The sequence below is a fragment of the Delphinapterus leucas genome, chromosome 9 (genome assembly GCF_059928025.1).
Source record: "Delphinapterus leucas isolate spDelLeu-1000000601 "Yukka" chromosome 9, BTC_Dleu_Yukka2, whole genome shotgun sequence".
NCBI lineage: Eukaryota > Metazoa > Chordata > Mammalia > Artiodactyla > Monodontidae > Delphinapterus > Delphinapterus leucas.
Genome location: NC_143137.1, coordinates 74,777,673 through 74,805,467, shown reverse-complemented (window position 1 = coordinate 74,805,467; position 27,795 = coordinate 74,777,673). Strand labels below are relative to the sequence as shown.

Sequence of the window (27,795 nt, the reverse complement as noted above, 5' to 3'; positions counted from 1 at the left end):
CCCCCAGGGGGGTCTGCAAGCCACTAGAAGTCCCCAGCCTTGCTTTTTAAAAAAAAACTATTTTTTTAAATGAATTTATTTATTTTTGGCTGCGTCAGGTCTTCGTTGTTGCACGTGGGGTGGGCTTTCTCTAGTTGCGGGGCGCGGGGGCTACTCTTTGTTGCCTTGCGCGGGCTTCTCACTGCGGTGGCTTCTCTTGTTGCAGAGCTCGGGCTCTAGGCGCGCGGGCTTCAGTAATTGTGACTCGCGGGCTCTAGAGGGCAGGCTTACTGGTTGTGGCGCACGGGCTTCGTTGCTCCACAGCAGGTGGGATCTTCCCAGACCAGGGCTCGAACCCGTGCCCCCTGCATTGGCAGGCAGATTCCTAACCACTGTGCTACCAGGGAAACCCCAAGCCTTGCTTTTATATTTGGTTTTATCCTTAATCTGTCCCTGGAATTTTGAGATTTGAGGCTTCCTAGGTACTGGAGCACTTGAGAGCACTTTTGGTTGGAGGGACTATATAGGGCAACAAATATTTACTGAGTGCCCACTCAGCGGTAGGCACCGTGATCCGTGCTGTGAAGTTGAATGAGAAACTGCCCCTGCCCTCAAGAAACATAAAGTGATAAAAGCCTATGCAACGTGCCAAGGGCCTAGCACAAAGCCACGAAGCCCAGCCTGCTAAGGGGATCAGGGGAGGCTTCCTGGAGGAGGGGTATACCTAGGCTGAGTCTAGCATTACTAGCAGGAAGTTGGCTTCACAATATAGAAGCCAAGAGAGTTAAAGAAGGATCATAGAGTAGAGGGACTTTTAGATCATACAGAGCTTCTGGTGGAGTAGAGCCCACCTTAGGGTGTTCTCCAAAAGCAGACTTGTCTTGATCATGGAATGTAAGCTCCATGCAGACTTGCTTTCCCAGTCTCCTGGATCCTCTGAATTCAGCATAGTGCCTGGAACATATTCAGGTAAGTGGGAAATGACTCCAGGGAAAGAGATTCGCCATTGAGCCCCTGCAGTAGTTGAATATTCATACTATAAAACTCTTCAAGGCTCATAGTGATGATAGTGGTGGGGTCTTATCCCAGAATGTAGCTTTTTTGGGTCACCTTGAGTATGAATTTATCCCTGCATTCCCGGTACATGGCCTAGAGCTTGGTGCACTGTTAGTAATTGATAAAACCTGCTGTATTTCCTTTCTTGGTGTGTATTTGGCCTGCCTTTCACACACGTGATGAACTACTTGTAGAACAGGCATCCCGAGCCCCCGGGAGGTGTTGGGCACTTCTCTGGCTAATTTTGCTGCTGCTAGAGGGGAGCCCTCACCCCCGACCCCGGCTCCCCATGCCATGTCTCTTTGTGGAGGAACTTCTGTGGGATAATGCCCTGAACTTCTGTCCACCCTTTCCTCATTCCCTTCCAGCAGAGGAAGGCATTTCAATAAAATCCTGTTCTAACATGAATTTGGAGAGCATGCAAACCGGCGTAGGCTTGTTGGCATCTGTCCTCCACCTGTTTCCTGTTTTCAAGATTCTAATGTTCTCTGATGGGAGGGGGAGACGGGGGTAAGAAGTGACCATTTGGAATCCATTGAGGGTTTTCTTGGTTCAGCGTATAGTCACTCGGGAACATTAAGTGTCACTCCCTTAAACTTTGTGCTTTTCCAACAGTGTCCAAACTGAATAAAAGGTAGTATTTCTTACTAACCCTGCAATAACATGGTCATGCATTTTACTCATTTTAAATTTTTGGCCCGCACGTATGTTACGGCAGGTGATATCCAACGGCTCATCTTTCTCAAAGAAGAGCAAGTCCATCAGAAGGCTGTGAGCTGCGAAGATTCGTGTTCTTTTTCTTCCCTCGCTGCCCAGGATCAGTATAAGGTAATGGTGACCCAAGGTCCAGACGGGGAAAGGGCGTAGAACAGACTCAGCTCTGAAGTCACTATCTTGTCAGTAGTAAAGCTAACACCTTCATTTCCCTTCTGTATCTTATCTTGAGTTGGTTCTGAAGGTGGAAAGGGAAGAAAGCACGTTATTTGTCACCCTCCCCCAACCCTTATTCCCGGAAGGTCCTAAGACTCATTTGTTCTCAATGGACTAACATCACACACAGAGCTGGGACATTCGCTCTCACAGATTAATGGGCCCATCCATTTTCTTTTGTCTCTGTGTTTAGTGCGCATTTTATTGTGTCATTGTAGAGTCAGGAGATAAAGCAACTGCAGACATCATTTATGATTTAAACGGCAGTTCCAGTTGGGTAACATTTTAATTGGCGTCGTTGGGCCATTTGCCACATGCAGGTCTCTGCCCAGCAGCCTGCCTTTTCCAAGCAGCTGTAGGCTTGTTTTCAAGCCAAGAGAGAATGTCTGCTCTCACGGAGGCCTATTGGTTTCATTTGCCTAAATAGAAGTGGATGATGGCTGAAATGTGGCTGATTTTAGCAATCAGAGGGTGTACAGGTAAGCATCCTGGAAGCACTGGGATACAGGTGTGCTTGTTTCTGACCCCTTACATCGGTACAAAACAGACTATTAAAACAATGCCCTCTCGATTGCCATGTACTCACTGCCATATTTAACATGAATAACCAACAAGGATCTACTGTACAGCACAGGGAACTCTGTTCAATATTACATAACAACCTAAATGGGAAAAGAATTTGAAAAAGAATAGATACATGTTATCTGTATAACTGAATCACTTTGCTGTACACCTGAAACCAACACAACATTGTTAATCAATTGTACTCCAATATAGAATAAAAAGTTAAAAAAAAAAATGCCCTCTCAGGTGTGTTGCCTACAGACCTGAGCCTTGTTGTTCACAAGACTTCTAGGAAATATAGGAATAAAGGTATAAAATACATTTCTATTTCGTATTTATGTTCAATATATCAAATATATCACCTTTATTGATAAGCATGATCTAGTTGTAAAACAAATACATAAAAACATCCTTTAACTCCATATTCTTCTGCAACTAACCCTTCATTTCTTTTTCTCTTGAAAAAGACTCCTCAAAAGCACTGTCTTTATTTGTCTCAAATTCCTCTCCTCCATTCTTTTCTGAATCAAATTATGTTGGGCAGCCTCTGAGATCGTCCCCAATGGCCGCATCCTCCTGCTCTTCATGCCCTTGTATAGTTCCCTCCCCTTGAGTGTGGACTGGACCTGTTGAATTTCTTCCAATGAATAGAATACAGCAAAAATGACGGGATGACATATGAAAAGATGCTCCCTGTTTTATATCACTAGGGAATTGCAAATTAAAACAGCAATGAGGTACCATTATATATCTATTAGAATAGCTGAATTCCAAAATACTGACAACACCAAATGGTAGTGAGGATGTAGAACAATAGGAGCTCTCAGTCGTTGCTGGTGGGAATGCAACATGGTACAGCCACTTTGGAAGACAGTTTGGGACAGAGAATAATTGCAGGTGAGCTTTGTGTAGTTGTATACTTATGGGATTGTTCAAATCAACATTGCCAAGTTTAAGTTTCAAGAGGTAGAAATTATGACTGCTTAATTTCTGCATATAAATTCCAGGCTGCCTGAGGTTGCTAATACATGCCTTTCATACGAATGATGATAAATATGTGAAGCCACTTGACTGCAATGTCCTTTCTGATTAACACATATTTATGACCCACATTTGGAAGCCTGGAGATTGCTGCCAGGCCCATCCAAATCTGTGCTGGGTAACTGAATGCAGCAATGCCACAGACAGCTTCTCCTAAATCATGCTTTAAGCTTTAGAAAAATGGTAATGGAACAGTGCATAATCCTTTTGGTCTCTCCAGCGATGTACTTAAACATGTGTTTCCTTCCTACCCGTTGCCGTGACTAAACATCTGTGCAAGCATGACCGAACCATCTTAAAGGAAAGCAACAGATCCTTTTAGCTTCTCTTGCTGTTCATCCTGTGTCCTCTCTCCTCTCCTTCCCAAAGTAGCCTTCGAGTGGGGGGCAGCAGCATCACAAATGCTCAGTCGAGAGCAGAGTCAGTCTAGATTTTTTCCATTGCTGATCTGCATTCCCTTACGAGCCCGTGTTCTGCTAGATAGGGCTCGAGGTGCCAAGGGGGCTTTACATTTTAGTCGAGTCAAGTAAATTTACTCAGATTCAATCATTTAAACAGGCTTTTAGGGGGAATGTTGAGTCTATTTTTGTAGAAAGGCCCCGTCTTTCTGGTTTCTGCTCCCCTTCCCTTCTCTCCATGGCGCCTGGCGAATGCATGTGGGGAGGTGCTTATGGCCCAGGAAGGGAGGCAGATGACACAGATGGATCTTCTGCATTGCAGCTGGCCTTTGCTTGGACAGTGACCACTGTAATGGGACTGTTTCTAGCCCTGGTCTTCTCCGGGGTTTGCTGTTGAAGACCTGGGACCTGGTCACTCATGATCATACTTGCTTGTGGCTTGGCCAGGCCTTGGGAATCTGCCCTGGTCAACTCCAATGGCACCTGCCCTGGCCACCCTGTTCCAAGCCCAGCCCCCTCCCCCCACTGCTTTCTTTTTTTTTTTTTTTTAAAAAAACCACCGCTTTCTATAAAATAGAAATAGATATATCTATAATAGAAATAGATAACATGTATCTATTTATCTACCCATCTATCTTTCTCTCAGCTGGCTTCTAAGTCCCTTTCAATATGATTTACATAGAGGTCTCCTGTCCTCTTCTCTATCTCTGTCTGTATCTCCCTCTCCATCTCCACACCCAAACCTAAACCCATACCCATACCTGTACCAATCTATGTCGATTAAAAATATGGACTCTAAAATTCAACTTCCTGGGTTCAAATCCTTGTTCTGTTACTTATTAGCTGTGTGTACTTGGACAAGTTACTTAGCCTGCCTATGCCTTGGTTTCCTTATTTGTAAAATGGGGATAATAATAGCACCTACCCTATAGGTTGTGATAAAAATAAAATGAATCACTATATGGAAAGGGTTTAGAAATGGATCTGACACTTGGAAAGCACCACCTAAGTATGTGATGCTTTTTAAAAATTATTGATTGCCTCCCCAGCAGAATATAAAGTCCATGAAGGCAGAAACTTTGTCTGTCTTTTTTACTGTTATGTCTCTTTGTCCTTCGGCAATGCCTGACCCACAGCAGGTACTTAGTAACTATTTGTTGGAAGAATGAATAAATGAATGTATGGAGAAACAAAAAAGAACAACACAATCTATTTCAAAAACTGTTACCATCCTTTCACACTCCCTCTAGCAAAAGTTGATGTCCCTCTAAAGGTGACTTCCTCCTCTTTAGGGTTCTCCTATCCTCTGGGAAGCTGAGAACTAGGTTTTAGCTTTTTTTTTTTTGGCTGTACAACATGGATTATGGGATTTTAGTCTCCCGACGAGGGATCAAACCCAGGCCCTTAGCAGTGAGAGTGCAGAGTCCTAACCACTGGGCCACGAGGGAATTCCCTTGGTTTTGGTCTTTAATGGAACTTTCTATCACCAAACTACCTTATCCCAGGGCCTCTGATCTTTTTTTTTTTTTGCGGGACACGGGCCTCTTACTGTTGCGGCCTCTCCCGTTGCGGAGCACAAGGCTCCGGACGCGCAGGCTCAGCGGCCATGGCTCACGGGCCCAGCCGCTCCGCGGCATGTGGGATCTTCCCGGACCGGGGCACGAACCCGCGTCCCCTGCATCGGCAGGCGGACTCTCAACCACTGCGCCACCAGGGAAGCCCAGGGCCTCTGATCTTGTTGGATAACCTGGTCCTGGGGAAAGTCTCCCCTCTTGATCCTCAGAGGTTCCTCTTCTTTCTTCACAAAGTTTTGGCTACTTCCTCACATTGATACTAACAGTATTCTTTCCTGCTCCAGGTGGAGTAGGGGGTACTTAGAGTTATCACATCTTGCACGTGTGTGCGTGTGCGCGTGCGCGCATGTGTGTGTGCGCGTGTGTGTGTGCGTGCGTGTGTGTGTGTGTTTGTTAGTGAGGGAAGGCAGAGGATAATGAGCAGCTCTCACAGCTTAAAAGCAGCCATTTTCCCACCCTGCCTTCCTTCTTCCTCCTGCGATGGTATCTTTCTAGTTTCTGGCCTTACGTTGCCTGGCTTGAGAGAGAATTGGAGCCGGTTCTCCCCAGAGTCCTGTGGCATTAACCACTTAGCTCTCCTGATGCCCTAGGTCCTGCGTTAATAGCTGGAGGCTTTCATTTCAAGTAAGCCCCAGGTCACTCCATTAGTGGTGGGAGTTGCCGCTGATGGAAATGAGCTTCCTTTTTGGTTAAGAGGCTCAGAATTCAACTGAATGTGAATTGTGATGAATTCTACTCTCACCACTCTTTTTTCTGCTGGCTTTCCTCTCTCTGCCTTGGCAAGACACACCCCTTTGCAGGACTGGGTTCAAGATGACTTGGCTCTTTAATTTTTAAACTAGGAGTTTGTAATCAGCCCACAGGGCATGGAAGTGAGCCCCACGTGTAGTAGGGGAGGGTTTGACCACCATCTGGTCCCACCCTAGCGAAGCATTAGGGCTCTACCTTCTTGGGCATTAAGGGTGCCAATTCTGTTAAGGGGTGTCCTGGGGCACCAAAGGTGAGCTCACACATGACAGTTTGGAAAGGCTCAGCAAAGTCTTGGTGCATGAGTGGGTTTTCTTCTGCTGAAAAAACCACGGGCATGATGCAAGCCCCTGCTGACAGAGGCCCTCGCCCTACAGCAAAAAATGAATGATTACATCGACTTTTCCATCCACGTGCTCCCAAGGGCGTAGGCTGGTTTGCAGATGTTGGCCTGCTGTTTAGGTTCATGTGGCCTGAGCTGGAGAGGCCCCCCTCTTCTCGTTGCCAGGCTTTTATATTGTTAATTAATTGGTTCTTTTTAAGGCATTGAGAGAGGGGTTCTCTGGGAGAAAGATATATAAAATTTTCTGCCATTAAAAGAACATTTTTCTCTTCTGAGGGATTGCGCATACTTGCTACTGGGAGAGATTTCCATTAGAAGATGGAGTAATGGTTATTTAATAAGACGTTACTCATGCCAGCTTCTTAGCTCTCTGCTGAGGTCACTTATGTTTCAAAAGTCTGAGTGGTGGAGAATCCCTGCCCCTCCATCTCCCTGTCTTAGGAGGGGCAAACAGAGGGTCTTCTGTGGTGGAGCTCTGTGGATGTGACATGGCCACTGCTTCCCATCGGATGAGGTGACCCAACCTTGTCTTTTAAAAACCAAAACTGCTGACTGTGTTGCCTTCTAATTTCAATGTTGCTTTCTTCATTTGGCGTCCTGAAAGGGGAACTTCCAGTAGAAATGTTACTCTGTGGCAGACATGCAGTAGAAGAGAGAGAAATGTATTAGTGATGTTGAAGAACCTTTTATATTTTTGTTCATCTCCCTTAGTTTTATTAGAAACAGAAAACAGGATCTTAGGAACTCTGGTAGCCATGTATCCCCTGACGTGTACTGTGTATGTTAGGAAAGTAAATAAAATCAGGGAAATGGACTCGAGAGAGACAGAGGAGGGGGGTTCTATGTTAGACAGATGGTCAGGGCATGCCCTTCTGAGAGACAGTATTTCTGAAGAGACCTGAAGGCAATGAGGGGCTGAGCCGCGGGAAGAGCATTCCAGGCAGAGGGCACAGGAGTGCGAAGGCCCCGAGCTGGAAAGGTAGGAGCACAGTGATCTCCTGATAGGATCCCTGCAACCCGGTGCCCCGGAGCAGGCCCTCTTTCCACTAAGTCAGGGTTCCTGGCCCCCATCTCTGACTTCCTTCCCCACCCATCAGACCTCGCCCGGGTCTCCTGGAAGCAGGGCCTCTTCCTCTTCTTCTCTCTCCCAGACTCCACTGCTTTGGTGTTAGCTCTGTACCCTGGTCCCCCTCTTCTCCCCACACCTGATTTCACTAAAGCACTCGTGGAAATTTTTTCTAAATACCTGAAGTCGACTGTTGCCATTTCTTTTCGCTTCAGCCGTAACAATCATGCTTCTCTTTGAAGCGGTGTGATTCTCCACAGCCACAAGGCAAGGGGTGGGAGGTGGACATAAAGAATAAGAGTTGGGGCTTCCCTGGTGGCGCAGTGGTTGAGAGTCCGCCTGCCGATGCAGGGGACGCGGGTTCGTGCCCCGGTCCGGGAAGATCCCACATGCCGCGGAGCGGCTGGGCCCGTGAGCCATGGCCGCTGAGCCTGCGCGTCCGGAGCCTGTGCTCCGCAACGGGAGAGGCCACAACAGTGAGAGGCCCGCGTATTGCAAAAAAAGACAAAAAGGAATAAGAGTTGCCACCTTGGCTTTTCACCCCACTCTCCACCCTTAGTGCCTGAAGGGCTGGTGTGTGTACCTTTACGCTGACAAAACTGTCTTCTGGAATTGGGACCTGTGACTTTCCAATTTCCACGAGCAGCCGCTTTGTTCTCACTCCTCATATGATTCACGTGCAGAATCTGACACCGTAAGGCTTCCGGAAAGTGCCTCACTGACTAACTGGTTGACTTGTTAATTCACAGTGTGTACATTGAACACCAGCCATGAGAGGCGCTGCTGCAGACCCTGGGTATGGAGGTGAATTACACGGTCTCCGTTCCAGGAGGATTTATAATCCCAGGGCGGTCACAGCCAGCCATGGGGCAGTGGAACCGATAGGAGGTGCTGAGGGTGTGCATGGAAGGGGCCCCTCGTCCGGCTGGGGGGCTGGGTTGCGAGGGTCTCCCTAGACCTCTGAGCGCAGGCGTGCTCTGACTGATTTCACACAGCCCCGGTTCTCCCCCTGCCTGAACTTCCTACTCCACCTGGCTGCCTCTGTCTCATTGTCCTAGCCTCTCAACTGGGCATTGAAAAGAATTATTTTATTCAAGTATAGTTGATTTACAATGTTGTGTTAGTTTCTGGTCTATGGCAAAGTGATTCAGTTACACATATACATACACATTCTTTTTCATAATCTTTTCCATTATGGTTTATCACAGGATATTGAATATAGTTCCCTGTGCTATACAGGACCTTGTTGTTTGTCCCTCCTATATATAATAGTTTGCATCTGCTAATTCAGTTGGGCATTTTATGTGAGTCCTTCTCTCTCTGCCTTCTGTCCCTTGCAGATCTTACATTTTCTTATGACTTCTATGCTGGATGAGGCCCACGTCCCTGTCTGGGGTCTCTCCTTATCTCCAGAGCCAGCCCCTGACTCACCTGCTCTCTCCAGCACCTCACTTTTGCGCTTCTACAGTCTCCTTTCTTTTGACTTAATTCCACCTCATTTTTGAATTCACCCTGACTGAAGTTTCCATCCTGGTTTAAAAAGGTTGTTGGAAGAGAGAATGTGCCATGGGCACTGGGCCTCCCCGTCTGTTCTTTCTGAGTACGCCAAGAAGGCAAGGCCCCGATGGCTCTTCGTCCAGGCCATTATTCAGGGTTATGTGTGCAGCAAGTGACCTTCAGGGAAGAGGCAATGCCTCCTCCCAGACAAAGGTTTGCTACTGCTCACTATGAAAACAATGAATCCCTCCAGGTCAGTGTTCCTCTCCCATAGCAACCCTCTGCATGTGCAGGCATCCTGGATGGGTCCTTTGTGTCATCATTGTGGGATTCGGGGGACATAGGGAACCACTGCAAACCAACACAAAGCTCTGGCTACTTCTTTTGCCACATGTAATAAAATCCTCAGTCTCTGGTCAAGAGGCTCATGCCTCTTACCAGTGTCCATGAAAGAGTAACTTGCAAGCTTAGAAATGGGGTAAAACTTTAGACCCTGCACAGTTTTTAACAAGTGTTATCTAAGCTTCTAACTCCAACCTATCATTTGATGTCGCCAGGTAACCAGGTTTCTTCCTATGTCCTGAATGGTGCTGAGCACTTCTTTTTTTTCTACTATATCCTTCCCCCCACCCCCGCACCCCACAACTACCACCATTGTTGGCCTGTTTCAGTTCTCTTCTAGGGTTAAGCTGAGTATTCTCCAATTATTTCCTGTCCTGGCATCCTGCCCCTTAAACTCAACTTTGAACATTCTCTAGGAAACCCAGTGTGAGCTGTTGCTCAGATTTCATCTGATCTGTTTACTTGTCTGCCTGCATGTCCAGGCCCTGGTGTGGCTTAGGCTGCCTAACTGGACTCTTCCACGCTTGCCCAAAGGTCCCTAAGTCATCCCTAATGCCTTGACCTGGAACTAGCAGTCACGGCAAGTAGTCCTGCCTTTCAGTTGGCTAATAATAAGAGCTGACATTTATAGAGCACCTACTACGTACCACCTGAGACTCATCCAAGAGTTCGTAGCTAGTGAGAGCTGCAAAGCTAAGGTTTGCCCCAGCAGTCTGATTCCATGTGCTATAGTGCCTCCTGCTGGGAGGAACTTTCATTCCTATGTCTTGCCCTCATTTCTAACTCTTGACCTATCTTTATTAGAAAGGAAACCATTTTGGGACTTCCCTGGTGGCACAGTGGCTAAGACTCCGTGTTCCAAATGCAGAGGCCCCGGGTTCAATCCCTGGTCAGGTAACTAGACCCCATGTACATGCCGTAACAAAGATCCTGTGTGCTGCAGCTAAGACCTGGCGCAGCAAAATGAAAGAAAGAAAGAAAGGAAATCGTTTTAAAATGCTCTTTGGTCAGATACCTGAACAACTTGTCAACCTCCATAATCACTTTATGAAATCAATATTTTTAAATAGCAGTGTTTCTCAGGGAAGAATCTGACAATGAAATGAGAACTTAATTTATCAATAGGTCAATGAGGAAAGGTCTGCAAATCAAACCTATTATATCTTGGCTTTAATCCAGTTTTTGTATACTTTTATGAAACAATGGACAGTATGGTGTATATATGAAGTTCACTGGCCTTGAATTTTAAGAGCCTGGATCTGTTAAGTCTTGCTAGATGGCCTTCACCTCTGGGGACCTCGTGTTTTCCATTTGTAGAATGAAAACCAGAAGATCTTCAGGTTTGTGTTCAGATATGATTCTGTGTCTAACAAAGCATGTTAACTCTCCCACAATAGCAGAGCCCTTGTTCCAGGACTGTTATATTCCTCTTTTCCCTCTTTCCTTTCTTTTGTTTTTCCCTCCCTTCCCTTCCTTCCCCTTTATTTGCTATTTGTGTTACTATCACCAAATACCATCACCCAAACTTGAAATCTCATAGCTGATTTGAATTGCCGCCTTTCCAGTCAATGTTTCGTTCAATAGGCCATTCACATCCTTACTTTCATTTCCTTTCCCAGTGCCATGTTCAGTTTTATGTATTTATCACCTCATATTTCCACATCTACTTCTTCTGCTCTGTTTTCTCTTCTCTTCCAGCCTTTGTCCATCTTTAGACATATTTTGTATATAGCTGTAACCCAGGTGCTCATAAAATTTTGCTTTATCCTTGTATCAGTTAACAACTCTTTAATCCTGTTGCTACACGGTCTATGTAATCTGTGTTTTAAAAGGCTGCACACCTGTGTATGGCAGCACTGACAATGATTCTTCTGCTGATGAACATTGAGTTTGCTTCCACGTCTCAAATCATGCTGCAATGAGTATTTTGGTGAGCTATTTTCCAGTTAAATTCTTTAGTTGCAAGAGACCAATTCAGGTTATCGTTAGCCTTTTTTTTTTTTTTCCCCCTTGGCTGCACTGCACGGTGTGTCTTGTGGGATTCCTCGACCAGGGATTGAACCCGGGCCCTCAGTAGTTAAAGCACGGAATCTTAACCACTGGACTGCCAGGGAATTCCCTATGTCAGTCAATTGATGGACTTTTTTTTTTTTTTTTTTTGCGGTACGCGGGCCTCTCACTGTTGTGGCCTCTCCCGTTGCGGAGCAAAGGCTCCGGACGCGCAGGCTCAGCGGCCATGGCTCACGGGCCCAGCCGCTCCGCGGCATGTGGGATCTTCCCGGACCGGGGCACGAACCCGCGTCCCCTGCATCGGCAGGCGGACTCTCAACCACTGCGCCACCAGGGAAGCCCAATTGATGGACTTTTGATGATGATAGAGGGAGTGTCACAGAGAGGGAGGAAAGGCGAGGGGCCCAGGGAAAGGAATGGACTCTGTAGCCAGGTGGGCGTCTTCTGGGTGCTTCCCTCTGGGTGGGCTTCATTTTTCTCCCATTGCCCAGCTTCTTCTGTTATTCAGGCCCCATGGTGGGAGAAGATGGGTCCCTTTGCTCTTTCAACATTATATCTCTATCTTACAAGAGTCTATTTTTGACTGAAGTGGAATCTCTTTGTCCCAATTCCAAATTCTGGGAGAAAGACTCCGACTGGCTCTTTTTGTGTTGGGAATCTATGCTTTGTCCAATCAGCTGGACCAGTGGTGGGTCAGACTGGATAGAGCTGCTGGCTGCTGGGGACCCATCCCTATAGGTGAGGAGTGCAGCTAGAATGATCCGTAGTGAGCTGATACCTCCCTTAATGCGTCCATCCTTTCCTTAGGATAAATTCTGAGAAGTAGAACTCCTGGATCCCAGGGCATAACCATTTACCTGGTTAGTATCATCAGTTCAGTCCCAGTGAACAGCAGGCCATGGAAATTTAAATAAGCTGGTGTTGCCACTGGGATAATAGGCACCCACTGTGAGCAGGCTGTAGGCAGCAAGCAACTCTGCACAAGGAGCTACACATTTCCTCAGAAAAAGGGCATTGAATCTTTCCCAGTTCTGCTCCATAGAATACTGAGGAGAAAATGTTTAGCTTGAAAAATTTAAACATAGGTGTTGGCTACATTGTCTGGTTCTTGGAGAAATTCAACATGAAGTTCCCTTTCAGGGAAAACAAGAAACAAAAATAAAACCTGCACTCTGCTTTCCAGCCCAGGTGAGCCAGTGTGGGTGTGTCTTTTGGTGCTATTCTGATTGGTGGAAGCCAATACTTTGAATATCGCCCTTGAGTGAAACCCCTTTAGAATGTCTGGGTGTTAACTAAAATTGCTTCTTGATGTGTCCAACAGGATGATTTACCTGCAAAATGTACTAATACCAAGGAGTCAACCTGTTAGATGGGTTATTAAACTGTGCATTGAAGTGAGGCAGAATGGCTATTAAATGCAAAGGTTTTGTTTATCATTATTACTGTGTGGCACCCCTTCTGACAGTCATCTGTGACTGGATTAGAAAACAGAAGCGCTCAGGAAATAATTTTATTTTAAATCAAAAATAATATGGGGTAAGACGCACCTTTCTTTGGCATTCAAAGAGACTAAATCTGCCATGAGATAACTCCTATTTCTTTTTCTTTTATTGAATTATAGTTGATTTACAATGTGTTAGTTTCAGGTGTACAGTAAAGGGATTCAGCTTTATATATATATTATGTATTATATATATAATATATATATATGTGTGTGTGTGTATATATATATACATATATTCTTTTTCAGATTCTTTTCCCATATAGGTTATTACAAAATATTGAGTATAGTTCTCTGTGCTATACATTGTTGTTTATCCATTCTATATATAATAGTTTGCATGTGCTAACCCCAAACTCCCACTCCATCCCTTCTCCACCCCCCTTCCCCTTGACAACCACAAATCTGTTCTTTATGTCTGTGGAGATAACTCCTATTTCTGATTGTAGGTAGAGGATTCTGATATAGGTGACAGTCATACTTGCCAAACTTTTATTTTTATAGTGGATTCAACTTAAGTAAGTCATGTTCCATTTATCATCTTGTCTAACCCTCAAGATAATTGAAAGGTAACCAAGGCAGGTAATCCCAGTGTTGCAGATGAGAGAGCCAAAACAGGAGGGTTAAGTGACCTACTCCAAGTCAAACATTAGTGAGCAGAAGACTAGGATGAGAACTGCGTGCTCCTTATTTCCCAGCCCCTGATTTCCCACTACAGTCTTTATGGTTACATAGTTTGGTACCTAGCCCACCCTTAACCAACGAGTCAAAGTCTGAGTACACACGGTTGGACACTGTTATTAATTTTCAGGAATTTAAAGGAAATCTGAGATATTTGGCTTCATAGGGGACAAGTTAAATATTTTATTCATGAGAAGTATGACTATGCATCTATAAAGAGGGAAGCTATTGATGTACTAATCTGAAATAATTGCTAAGAAATATTCGTAATACTTTTTATTTTGACATATTTTAAGACTTCCAAGAAGTTCCAAAAACTGTACAGAGAGTTCCCGTGGGTCAGGAACTCTCTCTTCCCCCAGCTTCCCCCAGTGATAAGATATACATAACCATAATCCATTGTTAAAACCAGAAAGTTGAGATTGGTACAATACCATTAATTTAAGTAAAGACTTCATTTGGGTTTCTAGGAAATATTTTAAAATAAAGAAAGAAGGTGAGATAGTGTATATTATGCATCCTATTTGTATATTTTTAAAGGGGTGAGGAGGATGTGTGAGTTTGTGTTTATTTGTTTCCATATGCGTAGAATATCTCTGGAAGGATGTATATGAAACTAGAGACACTGGGTTGCCTCCAAGGAGAAGATCTGAGCAGCAAAGTGTAAAAGAAATAGAATTATGCTCTTTTGTACCAATCCATCTATTTTTTAAAAAGGTAATGAGAAATCTTTTTATGTGTTCTTATAAAATAATCTTTAAATTACATTTTTAAGGTAAGTAAATCTGACTGTATTCCATTTGCAAAACATATGCATAGATATCTTTGGAAGAATATATAGGAAATTGGTAACATTGATTTGCTTCCAGGGATAAAAATGGGCAGCAGGGGACAGAAGCAGAGGGAGACCTTTCACTGAGTACCTTTTGTACCTTTTAAATTTACACGATGTGAATTTATTTCCTTTTCAACAAAATTAAGAAAACTGAAAAAATTAAACCCTAAAAATAAATTGCTTTTACCTTGTAATTTTTTTTTTCCTCTAAAATATTCAGTAGCTTTCTAGCTACTCTCTGGCTAAAATCCAAATTTCTTAACATGACATTTACGTTCTTTTTATAACTTGGTCTCATTATTTCCTGCCTGAAGCTTCTGTTCCACCTAAATCGTTTTATTACTCTCTCTTTCCAAATCCTGCACCTTCTGGCATTTCTTTATTCTTGTCTCCTTCTTCCTCAGCCATCAGAAACTAGCTCAGGCTCAGTTCTGTGACGTTCCCCCCCGAACAATCCAGCCCTCTGTGGCTTGTCTCTCATCCAGATTTCTATAACAGCATACTGTCTGCCCTACACATTTGGCTCTTATCCCATACTCTCTTGTCTTTCAAGGGTATGTGCACTCTGTCCCCAAATAAGATTCCCAAATCCTTGCGGGCAGGAGCTGAGAAGGACAGTTTTCTGAAACTCCCTTTTCCTGGCAGAACCCTACACTTGGTAGATGTCCCAGTGATGCTTTTTGGCTAATCTCTTCTTTGCAGAAATTTATTCCATGCATATGCTCGCTTGATATGCTTAAGAATCCCAAGCTGTATCATGGCGCTAAGAAATTATCTATCCACCCAAAACACCCTAGCAGAAAAAAAAGAGGACAAAGTAAGAGTTAAAAACTCAAGAAAGCACATGGTGTTTGAATACTGATATATTTTTAATATACCATTTCTGGAAAACCAGATGCATGCTGAATTTTTTTCCTCTTTTTCATTTTGGTGCATATATTTGGCTGCATTTTGGAAAATAGGCCCTGTTTTCCTGGTAACCATGGTGAATTAACTAGTTTTTCTGATATATTATCAATTAGTTCTTGCAGTTCTTGTTTTGGGGAAATGGCAGAGTTGGATTCAAAGGTTGACAAGTCTGCTGTCAGATCCACGTGACTTCTAACTCTGTGTTCTTTTTTTCTGTGGTACGCGGGCCTCTCACTGTTGTGGCCTCTCCTGTTGCGGAGCACAGGCTCCGGACGCGCAGGCTCAGCGGCCATGGCTCACGGGCCCAGCCGCTCCGCGGAACGTGGGATCTTCCCGGACCGCGGCACGACCCCGTGTCCCCTGCATTGGCAGGCGGACTCTCAACCACTGCGCCACCAGGGAAGCCCTGTGTTCTTATTTTATAGCAATGGATATATGTCAGGCTCCCTCCGTGGCACAGCACCGTTTTCAGATTTAATGGGCACAAAGTATAAACTCTCTTCCTTGGGGAGCTTACATTCTGTCGCAGGTTGTATTAGTCTTTGTGCACTCTGTAGCTCTGTATGTAGTAGGTGCAGCCAGTTCCTGGAAGGCTGTTGATAGGTAGCCTTAGAACTAGAGAAAAAACTTCTGAAAAAGGTTGATCTTTGAAACAGAAACCAGTAAGAACGAAGACGCAAACAACAAACAATAATAGAAATAGCTTACCTTTGCCTAAGTCTTTTAGTTAGGCCCCATATTTCAAGCATATTATCTCTTCAACTTTACAGTAACTGACTGAGGTGGATATTATTGTTATCTTCTTTTGCAGATGAGAAAAGAGACTCAGAGAGGTTAAATAACTTGACCATGATCACACAGCTAAGTGACAGAGCCAGGATTCAAATGCAGAGCTTCTGCCCCTGGGTCCCTGTGTTTAACCTTGATGTAATGTTATTGTTTTTCCAAAGCTTAGTCACATGGACAAGTAACTTATTAATATACTTGTCTTACTCTCTCTAACTAGATCACAGAGTCTCTAAGTGGAAGACTGTACCTCATTTTCTTATGGGTCTCCACACATAATTATCCATAGCACAAGGAGCTGGACATTGTCAGTACTCAATACTCCAGAATGAGTGAATGCATAAAAACAATTATGGCTTATAAATGTTGTGTTAATAAGACCATGATGTTCAGATTCAAAATTCAACAAACCAACTACACACCAAGCAGTGTGAGAGGTGCAAAGAGCATGAAGTTTTGGAGGACTGGAGATGATGTCCATGAAGGGCCTGGCACAGGGAGGTGCCCAATACATGGTACTTTTATTAATACATTAACATGATCTAATTTTCCTTACACACAACCCTGTTAGGTAGTATATTAGTCTGCTCAGACTGCCATAACACAACACCACAGACTGGGTGGCTTAAACAACCAAAGTTTGTTTTCTCACACTTCTAGAGGCTCAAAGTCCTAGATCAAGGTGCTCTCTTCTCACTGTGTCCTCACATGGCCTCTGTGTGCACGAGGGTGTCTCTTTCTTTTCTTATAAGAACAGGCCCTATCAGATTAGGGTCCACTCTTAAGACTTCATTTGATCTTAATTACCTCCTTAAAGGCCCTTTCTCCAAATCCCTCCACAGGGGGTTGAGGCTTCAACATATGAATTGGGGGGAGGGGGACAGAATTCAGTCCATAACAAGTAGTTATTCCCTTTCCATTTTACAGATGTGGAAATAGACATTTAAAGGAGTGGTTCCTGTTTTACTGTGAAGCCTGGCTGTGCTGTCAGAAATGTCTATCACCCATATTTCTGTAGGTTTCTTTCCTCTTAGCAACTTAAAGCATTCAACCATCTAAGCCTCTCTAGAGGTTTTTTCCCTAAGAAGACAGAGTTAGCATTATCTTTTCTCTGGATGTTGCCGGTGAAATCCTGACAGTTGATTTTTTCCCCTGAGTTTCTCACCTTCATGCCTTCACTTCTCTCCTGTTATTTTATAATTAGCTGAGACCATGGGGGTTATAATGTAATTGATTAGTTCCACTTTCTTCTACGTTACAGAACAGGAACCATGGCAAGGCCAGGCTTACCAACTCTGGAATAAGGCTGGGGAATGGAAGGCTGTTCAGCCTACAGCAAACTCCAGGTGGGACTATCTTATTGCGCTGTCACCAGAAAGCATGTGTGACTTCCCTGGTGGTTCAGTGGTTAGGACTTCTCGCTTCCACTGCAGGGGGCATGGGTTTGATCCCTGATCGGGGAACTAAGATCCCAGAAGCCCCACGGCAAGGCCAAAAAACAAACAAACAAAAACAAAACAAAACAAAAAGCCTCAGAAAGCATGTTATTCTTTACCTGAGGCCTTTAATATCATTATAACTCAATATTCTCTACTTCACTGTTTCTGCCTACTTGTACCTTCTGCCGCTTCATGTCTTCTATTCTATCTTACCAGCTTTGGTCAAATTGTTATTTCTATCTTGAGTTCAAAACTCATTTAGGGAGAGTCTGGTTGGTTCAGCCAGTCAGCATCCCTTTGGGTCACTGGCCAGCATTTGGTCTAGTCGTATGTGTTGCTTCAGTACAATGGAAAGAATTCTTTTATCTATCACAGCATGAGGAAAATATTTTTTGAGAATATACAATTTCTTTTCTTCTGGTCCTGTGTTTACTTCTCTTCTATAACGCAGTCTAGTGTCATGGTTAACATTCAAGCTCTGGAGTAAAAGCGTCTGGGTTTAGACACTACTTCCACCACTTACCAATTCTATGAACTTGGACAAATTTACTTCACTTCCCTGTGCCTCAGTTTTCTCAAAATGAGATTGTTAATACAGTGCCCATCTCACAGAGTTGAGAGGATCCAACGAGTTAAGGCATGTGAGCAAGCACAGTGCATGCATATAGTAAGCACCCAGTAAGTATTAGTTATTTCTAATTGGTTGTCTGAGTGTAGTTGCCCTCTTGGAAGGAGAATGTCAGTTCTTTTGCCAAGAATATCTCTAGTCATAAATTTACAAATAAGCATTTTAGATACCTGTTCTGTGGCTGATTAAGTAGCATAATTAACCAAGGCTGTTAGTTCCTGATGACATTCATTCAACAATTCCACAAGTGTTACATATACAGTAACTTTTGTATTGAAACACTTAACACAGGCAGAGTAGACAGGTTGTTATTATCATGATGATGAGCTAAGTACAGGAATATCCAGAAAGCTAGGGGAAATTTTTATGTGCCATTGGGCACCTTAAGAATTTAAAAGACGGAGCACTTCTGGTTTGGAACTGCTCGATTTAAACAAATTTTTGCTCAAATAAACTAAAAAAAAAAAAAAAGAATTTAAAAGAAAATATGATGTATCTTGAGGGTGAGCCAGGAAAGGCATCAAGGTCAAAGCCTTAGAAATCTCTTACAGCCTTAGAAATCAAGAAGTCCTCGACCTGGGGTCAAAAACTCAAACACCAACTGTGGCCAGGCAGTTACTGAAGCAGAAGTTGGGAACGTCAATGGTAAACCAAAGCCCAGGCCCCACCCCCAAACTAATGATAATTCGTAGGAGTTGGTACCCAGCAGCAGTAGGTCCAGCAAGGAGTAAGCCTTTACAACGCCTCACTGATTCTATTGTGCAGCCAGGGGTGAGAACCACTGCAGTTCTAAACCAACGAGGGCAAGATGGGTGTTGATTGCAATGAGATTCGCCAACTTCTCTCAAAAAGTCCAGATTTGCATGGGAACTTTCCCAAACTTTAAAATGTTGGCAAGTAATTTAAAATGTAAAAACTAAAAAAAAAAAAACAAAAAAAAACACCCTGGGAGTCAAAGAAAACATGGATAGGGGCTCTGTTGGGCGTCAGTTTGTAACCTTCCTTGCAGTTCAACCTTCAGCTTGAAGAAGCAAACTGATACAGAGATAAGTTAAATAACTTGGCCAAGGTTAAACGGCGAGTCAGAATAACTGAGTTGGGACTGAAACCCGGTCCTTTTGAATTTAATGTTCCTTCTATGTTAGGTAAAGAACACTTGGAGATACACTTTAAAAAATGGGTAAGACTGTGGGCAGAGAGAGGGCGTTCCGGGCAGAAGGAATCCCAAGACCAGTGCCCCCAGGCATCCCGCAATCAGCGAAACTGGGCGATTCCTAAATAGACGAAAGCGAACTTGGGCCTTTGAACGAGGAGAATCAACCACGCCTGCGCCTTCCACAGGCGGGGCCGCGGAGAGGCAGGTGGAAAGGTGACGAATTACGACCTCCGCTGGCGACGCTCACGTCTCCTGCCGTAAAGGCTGTGTGTGTGGCGCATGCGCATCTCCTTTCTTTTTCGGATTCCCGACGCGGTTGTTGCGGTTGCTGTAGTTTCCCTAAGTGTGTTGCCCGGGCCGTCGCCATGGTGAAGCTGAGCAAAGAGGCCAAGCAGAGGCTGCAGCAGCTTTTCAAGGGAGGCCAGTTTGCCATCCGTTGGGGCTTTATTCCTCTCGTGATTTACCTGGGTCAGTATGAGAAGAATCTGGGAGTCGTCGGGAGGGAAGCGGGTGCGGAGGCCGAGACTCCATTTTTGGTTTGGGGCGGGAGAGAGAAACGCGACCACGCAGCGCGTGCCGTTTGAGGCAGTCTTGTCGAGTGGGGTCGGTCTGAGTTCGAGTTCTTGTTCTGCCCTTTACTTTTTTTTTTTCGGTGGGGGGGTCTTTAACATGTCACGTAATGTCTCTCGTCCTGTTTTTACATCTGTAAAGTAGAGGTGACCTACTTTTCTGACAGAGTTAGGACGACCTGACGTATGTGAAAACGACGAATTCACTCTTTGGCACTAGGTAGGTTTTCAGGGCGTTAGTCCTCACCTTTCCAGGTGGGCCTAAGTGGAAAGAGACCGGTGAACCTCGTGGGTATGCCATTGCTTTGAGGCATGATTAAGACAATAGTTGTTGGCTGCCTGTGCGTTCTCACCAGGAGTAACGGGTTTACTGGTGAGGAAACCGAGGCGTAGAAAAGTTCTGTTCCTTGCTGAAGGCCACACAGCTGTCACGTGGGGGAGTTATGAACTCAAGCATTGGGGCATCAAGGCCCATACTCTTCACCACTATGCTGTAGTGCAAAGATTTGTAAGTGCTCAGGCAAATATTTTCACCTAGGGCTGCACATTGGTAATTTATCCTGTTTCTAGCCTTGGATAGTCTTTTAATTTTAATCTGCCCTATTCAGGCAGTATTGTGGAAAGGAAAGAGTCTCAGCTCTGTCAGTTTGACATTTTCTAAAACCCAGGTTCATATTTCAGAATCCTATGATTTTAACTAGGTGCTGCTTCTTGTTTTTCTTGCCTTTTTTTTTTTTTGGTGTGAGATAAAGTACATTCACTCAGTCTTGACAGAGTGTTTGACTGTGCTGGACATTCTCTAGGTAGCTTTGGCTCCCATTTCCCCATGAGTTGCAAGGCAACTGATAACTTGGAGATACTTCAGTATGCAGGACTTAAACAGATCCTTTTCCGCCCTTATTTCTAAAATATTTTTTCTAATATTCTCCAATTGGAGAATTTTAATAAATCTTTTTTAAAAAAAGATTTATTATTTATTTATTTTATTTATTTTTGGCTGCATTGGGTCATAGTTGCGGCATGTGGGATCTTTTGTTGCGGTGCGCAGGCTTCTCTCTAGTTGTGGCGTGCAGGTTTTCTCTTCTCTAGTTGTGGTGTGCAGGCTCCCAGGGCACATGGGCTCTGTAGGCGCGTGGGTTCCAGAGCGTGTGGGCTCTGTAATTTGAGGCCAGCCAGCTCAGTAGTTGTGGCACTCGGGCTTAGTTGCCCTGTGGCATGTGGGATCTTAGTTCCCTGACCAGGGATTGAATCCGCGTCCCCTGCATTGTAGGGTGGATTTTTTACCAGCGGACTGCCGGGGGAGTCCCTTCCTGATTTTGAACGCATTTTTAAAAGAAGCATTACTTTGCCAGATTTTAGTGACTTTGTATAGGTATCAAAGATTAGGGCAAGTAATTGGGACACCCTGCTCTTACAGGCTGTTATTCCCCTCTTTCTTCCAGACTCATCCCCACCTCAGCTTTCACTTAATGGTAGAACGGCCCAGTTTGGCTAGTCAAGCACTGGGAGGAACTCTTCTTTTAGCTAAGGAAGGTATGGGGGCTTTGATGCTTCCCCGTCTTTGTGCCATCTCCTTTTTCCATTGTGTATATCGGGTTCGGTTTTAGTGTGCTCTTGCTTTCTTTGTCCCTGTGGTTTCTTTGTTGCTCTGTAAGTCTTCGTGTACCTTTCCCTCCTCCCCTTTTTGAAATTGCTTTTCTACTGCCAGAAAGCTGTAGCTTGTTGTGACATCTGTGTAGCTGGTTGTTACAATCTGTGTATCAGGGGTTTTGGTCGGAAGAGTAGGTAATGCTTTCCTTTTCCACCTCATTTTCTTTTTTGTGCACACCAGCTATATTCTCTTCACTAGGACTACCATTATGGTGATTTTTGGTACCCTAGTGTCCAACTCAGGTGGAGATTGATGTTAAGGCTATCTTTTTGTGCTTCTTCCTTGTTAATCATTGTCTTTTTCCTTGTACTGTATCTAAACTTAATTTCATGTCTAACCTAGTTCCCATGCTTTACTTCTCCACCTTAGCTCTCACTAAAAGCTGCAACTGCAGATTGAATTTCTTGTGTAATTTAGGTTCAAACATACCTTTTAGGGCTTCAGGGAGTATAGTGGGAATATAGTGCTATAAAATCGGACAGATAGTGACATGATGATAAAGAATGTGTTTGGACAGTTACCAACAAAAGGATTTTAATGAATTACCTGTTGGAAGACAATTCTCCATAGTATCTTGAATTTCTACAAATCTGGTGAGCAGAGGCAGTGACCACCCTTTGTTCCATATCTTTAAGGATGTTGGTAGGGTGAACAGCCTTGGAAAATAGTTCCAGGGCAAAGGGGAGACATGCTCACTGCCCATTATGAAAGATTCTGGTTCCCCAATCTCAGGGTTCGTCTCCTAAATGGTAATACTCTGACTGTAGCTGTTGCTGGGAGTAATAAAGTGTCCTTGTTTCTTTTCTCTTTTTTTTTCTTAATAACTAAACTTTCTCCCTTAACATTTTTTTTAAAAAATTTTATTTACTTACTTTTGGCTGTGTTGAGTCTTCGTTGCTGCGTGCAGGCTTTCTCTAGTTGTGGCAAGCGGGGGCTACACTCTTTGTTGCGGTGCGCAGGCTTCTCATTGCCGTGGCTTCTCTTGTTGTGGCGCACGGGCTTAGTTGCTCCGCGGCATGTCGTATCTTCCAGGACCAGGGATCGAAACCGTGTCCCCTGCGTTGGCAGGCAGATTCCTAACCACTGCGCCACCAGGGAAATCCTGTCCTTGTTTCTGACTTGGAATCTTGTATCTTCTACCAGCATCTGGGAAACTGGTGGGCCAGTTTGTTGTCTTGAAAATGGGGTAAAATTTCATACTCCACAGTTCTTAATGCCAAGTCTAATTTTAATCAGTTATTTCAGCAAATTAGTATATATGTTGTCTAGTTAATTGATATATTTTAAAAGGTAAAAGTTTTATTTAATCGTAATTGTAATGAGTGTTGATTTAATTAAAAATAACTTGAAATTTTTTCCCCCTCTTTCTATCACCAATCTTTGGCTGCTTTATGAAAAGAGTGGTTCATAGGGGATAAAATAAGATATCTTCAATTGTTTCTTTAAAAAAGTATAGTTCAAAAAAAATCCCTGTGCTCTTTGTAGTTCATCCAGTGTGATTTGGCTGTTGTGATATCTTTTTTGTGGGTAATGACTAATAATGAAAGAGTGCGTGCTAAGGGTTGCTGTGCTAATTGTGTGTATTATAGGAATAAGGTAGTTTGTCTTCCCTACTGATTAGTTCTGCACATAATCACATACTCTAGTGAAGATTCAAGACTGTTCTGTTGCGCAGGTAAATCTAGGTAATTCTGGTAGATCTGGATATCATTCTAGCTACCCTAGATTGATTTAAAAAGAAGAAGTCTTGATTGTAAATTTTTTGTCTGCGGTTTTAATTAGTTTTTATTCTCTTTCTCTTTCTTCCCTCCCCATCTCCCTCAGGATTTAAGAGGGGTGCAGATCCTGGAATGCCTGAACCAACTGTTTTGAGGTACTGCTCTTACAAATAAGCATTGCAGGGCAAATATTCATACATTAGTACTAAGTCATGGCAAGCAAAAGAGAAATAGTGGTACGTATTGTAACAGAGCTTTATCAGTCAAGTGTAGTTTTGGGCTGTTGGAAAACTGCAGCAGTTTGCAGACCAGTCTAACTTATGTTATCAGATAATTGCTTTCTCTCCCCTTCCTAATTTTTATTGGGTTGGCCAAAAAGTTCGTTCGAGTTTTTTGTAAGAATGGATAAAGCCAGACGAACTTTTTGGCTAGCCCGGTATATACTGCGTTGGTGTTATAACCATAATGAAGCATATTTTAAAAGGAAAAGAACTAACTTATCCTACCACTTTAAAAGCTGAACTTTTTTTAATACCTGTATTCCTGTCTTATCCTTATTCAGATAAATACGGCCTTTTATGTCATTCTAACAAGAGTACAGAGAATTTTGTTTTTTTCACCCAATGTTAGAGTTGATAGCCCATATATTTTCTAGTTGTTGATCACTTAGGTTTTTCAGTTTTTTAGTATTTCAAATAACAATATAACAAACATTTTTACGTGCATAGGTTTTGATTTATTTCCTTATCAAAGTGTATGAACATTTGTGACTCTGAAAATGCATTGTCAAATTCCTTTCTCTGAAACAACCTTGTAGTTATTGGATAAGCACTTGTGAAAACTTCCACACACACAACACACACAGATATACGGAGTATATATATTCATATACTCAGACCGTATGTGTGTGTGTATGTATATACTTGTGAAAGCCATATGTTTGCGTGTGTGTGTGTATATGTGTATGTGTGAAGGCAGAATCTGGAACAGGCAGGATTGCTCTGTAGAAAGGACTGGCACTATGATGACTAGGACCCCTGCACAGGTGCTGTGGGATTTCAGCTTTACCCTCTGTCTTAAGACATTTATTGATTGTCCTAGCAGACTTTTCACTGGCTATTCTAGGTCTTCAGCTTCTTCAGACTTATAATCTAAGCCACTCTTTTCTAGAATGAGCAGAAATAATAATAGTCATGTTACTAACAGTCATTTACAGTGTGTCAGCCACTGTTTTAAGTGCTTTATGTGCAGTATCTCTAATTGTCACTTCAGTCCTTCAGAGCCGATCACACAGTCAGTAGGTGGTAGAGTATGTCTGTCTCCAAGGCTTACGCACTTTCCACTGGGTCATGTGGCCTCCCTAGGTAATATGACCTGTTACTTAGCACAGTGCCATCTGATATGAATTTCCTCCATCTTCTCTGACTTGCTGGTCTCTCCTTTCTCAAAGCAAGGGTTTTTCCTTCTTAAGGGTTATTGCCACGTGTGCCCTCTTTGTGTCCATTTGTGCTGTTACTCTCTTTTCCCTGATACAGTTCTTCAGTAAATGGTCTTCACTCACTGCTTCCTTTCTTCACTTTTCTCTTTCTTTAACCTTTTATGGTAGAGCTTCTTAAAACTGCTTTCAAAGGTCCCCACCAAGCTCCTTTTTTTTAGCCTTTACTCTTTGAACTATCAGTTTTCTTTTTTGTGAAATGGGGTTTCAGGTAATGTATCTGCTACTGAGTAGCCGATTGACCTCAGACCAGTTATTTCCTTAGGGAAACAGTACCTTAGGAAACATTATCAGAGATGGAACTACCTGGTCAAGCTGTGTGAACATTTTCCAAGCCCTGAAAGTTACCATCAAATACTTCTTCCCAAGAGGCCATTAACCTTTTTAAGATAAGTTTTCTCTTTTATAAGTTGGGCATACTATCTACTTTATAAGATTGCGATGAGGATTGAATAAGAATATTGTGTGTAAAGTATTACAGTGCTTGACAAGTAATGTTTGAGCAGTAAACTATTAATAATAATTTTTAATCTTTTCGATGTCACCTCATTTACCCCACTTTTTTCTCCTGTGAGAACTATGCTCTAGCTACATGACACTGCATGCTAATCCCAGAATAAACTGTATTTTTTCGTGCCTTTGTATGCTTATTCTCCCTCAGCCTGGAATGCTTCTTCCATTCAGTTTTCACTTGTCTAGAAAAGCCCAATCTCAAATGTCACCTCTTCCCTAAATCTTTTCCCCCTTCTCCTAACTGAAATTGCACCATTTTTTGTGTTCCTATAGTATTCTTTTGTGTCTGTCATTCTTTGCTTTGTATTATGCTTGTTGCTTATTTGCATTCTATGTTGTCCTGCAAGTACCTAAAGTAGCTGCCAACTACTTTGGCAACACTTTTTAAATGTTGAATTAACTTAATTAAATGATCCTAACCTCTTGGTGGTCTTGGAACAGGAACTGATACAGCATTTCCTCCTGTACAGTTTTTAGACTAGACCTGCATCCTGAGAAATAGTGTTTTTTGAGCCCCAGGTGATCCAGGATCCAGAGGTGGTGCTAGATGTACCCTTTTGTTGTACTGGCTTCAGTTATCCCACCAAGAGTTGACCCTTGAAAGTTGCAGACTGGATGAAGCAGCCACCCCCCTGCTTTTTATTTCTTCACCTTACTGTCATCTCAGTGCTCTTGTCATTGCTGGTGCTGATGATCATTCTTTTCTGTCATTAGGGACATTTTCTGATTTCTTTCCAGGGATATTTGTGATTTAGGAAGGGATTGAGGAATGCTGATAAGAGTTATCCTGTTACAGAATTTCGTATACTGTGCTGCTTGCACTGGAGAGACTTGACTAAGCGGTCTTCCTGGGTTACCTGGTCTGTACCCTGAAAGGAATAGACTTGTATCTGCCAGGCTTTTCAGTAATGTAAATGTTTTATTAATATAAAACTTATTTAGCAATATAAAGTTTATTGTTTATATATACATTTATGTATATCACACTTGTGGAGATAATATGGTTCATGATTTACTGGTCTGTTTCCCTTGTTAAGTTGTTAGATTCCTTGGGATTAGGTCCCCATTTGTCTTAGTGTCCTCCTCTTTCACTCAGGATGGTGCATTGTACGTGGTTGGTTGATATGAATGCCTTATTTAAAATGCAGAATTTAATGAATAAGGGACAATATCTTAGTAAAACATTATTTAGGCAAAATATATGAATACTAAGTAACTGAGAGAATGATTGTTCCCATTATCTTTATAAAGCCAAGGAAGATTTTCTTTTCTCTTTATCTTAGATGCTCATTACCAGTGAGGAAGAGACTTCGATAAATGAATAATTTGTTTTCATAGCTTAACTGTATGCAAAAATACTTGGGGTTTATTGTGAGATTTTAATACACTTTTGAAAACTGGGAATAGATGCATGTTGGTTTGTTTTATATGCAGAGGGAAAATAATTTCTAAAAATTAACAATGCTCAGATTGTCATTTTGTAATGCAATTTTATTTAAGTTGACATACTACTAGAAACTACATTTTTAATCAACAGGACTTAGAAGTAAAACACCTCTTGTCTCTTTCCTGGATCTAATAATGATACAGCTTTATTTTCTGGGTTCATCAGTCCTTCATATCAATATTTTGATTGACCTCAATTTATGTTTTCCTTTTTGTTTATAATAGGTAACTACAATAAAAAGTAATAAAATTATGTTTCTTTAAATAGGTCTCTATGTTTGTTTTTTTTTGCCCAATGAGATTGATCCTTCTGCTAACTGAATTTGATAGATGAGTAAACACAAACATAAATGTATAAAATCTTCTAATTCTTAAGCTATGTTTAAGAAGTTTTTACTTTGGGGTTTAATTTATTTTTCCTCTTCACAAACATTTTAGCTTACTTTGGGGATAAAGGACTATTTGGTCATCTGGTTTTGGAAGCAATCAATGCAGAGGAACAACATGGAAGGTGTGCACTCTGGCTGGGATAAGAGATGGGACATCGTTCAGACGTTCACCAGTTGGATGGCACAGGGCTCTTACTTCTCAGATGCGTCTGTGGCAGAGTGGAACCTCTACTGACTTATTTATGATAGACTGTGTTAAAATAAATGTTTTTTTAACAATGTTATGCCTTGAGTCCTTCTTGAATTGAACATGATAGGACTGTTAGGTAAAAATTTAGCCTTTTGGTACTTTTTCAAAACAGGGAATCTATGTATGTGCCTAGATGCTACTTTAAAAAAATAAGAAAATTTTCAAGTTAATTCCTGTCCATTCACTTAACAAATGGATTCCAGTTTCCCTTTGCAGTGAATTAATAACTCCTTCTGAGATGTTCTGAAGTAGTAAAAGTAGAGACAGCTCTCTGTGACAAAC

The 27,795-nt window shown here is 42.8% G+C and overlaps 2 protein-coding genes across 20 annotated transcripts in view; both read left to right on the top strand.

Annotated features, from left to right (window-relative positions):
* Positions 1-27,547, top strand: part of HYCC1 (hyccin PI4KA lipid kinase complex subunit 1) — a 177,809-nt gene extending 150,262 nt beyond the window's left edge. For 12 of the 17 annotated variants that reach the window (XM_089917731.1, XM_089917730.1, XM_089917729.1 and 9 more), the window contains 4 exons: positions 1,754-1,863; positions 14,319-17,605; positions 23,527-23,575; positions 27,313-27,547. The gene's annotated coding sequence lies outside the window, so the exon portion shown is untranslated. Of the gene's footprint in view, positions 1-1,753; positions 1,864-14,318; positions 17,606-23,526; positions 23,576-25,180; positions 27,140-27,312 lie in introns of those variants that run through there. The other 5 variants (XM_089917722.1, XM_089917717.1, XM_089917724.1 and 2 more) reach the window with 5 other exon arrangements.
* Positions 17,613-27,547, top strand: TOMM7 (translocase of outer mitochondrial membrane 7). Of its 3 annotated transcripts, none has more exons than XM_022588008.2 (3): positions 17,613-19,950; positions 23,527-23,575; positions 25,181-27,139. In XM_022588008.2, exons 1-3 carry the CDS (start codon positions 19,848-19,850, stop codon positions 25,194-25,196), a joined length of 168 nt encoding a protein of 55 aa, XP_022443716.1. In that variant the 5' UTR covers positions 17,613-19,847; the 3' UTR covers positions 25,197-27,139. The 3 variants fall into 3 exon arrangements, with proteins under 3 accessions (XP_022443716.1, XP_089773859.1, XP_022443706.1); XM_089917733.1 differs by having other exon boundaries at positions 25,169-27,139; XM_022587998.2 differs by lacking the exon at positions 25,181-27,139 and adding an exon at positions 27,313-27,547 and having other exon boundaries at positions 18,688-19,950.
* Positions 27,548-27,795: the final 248 nt, after the last annotated feature.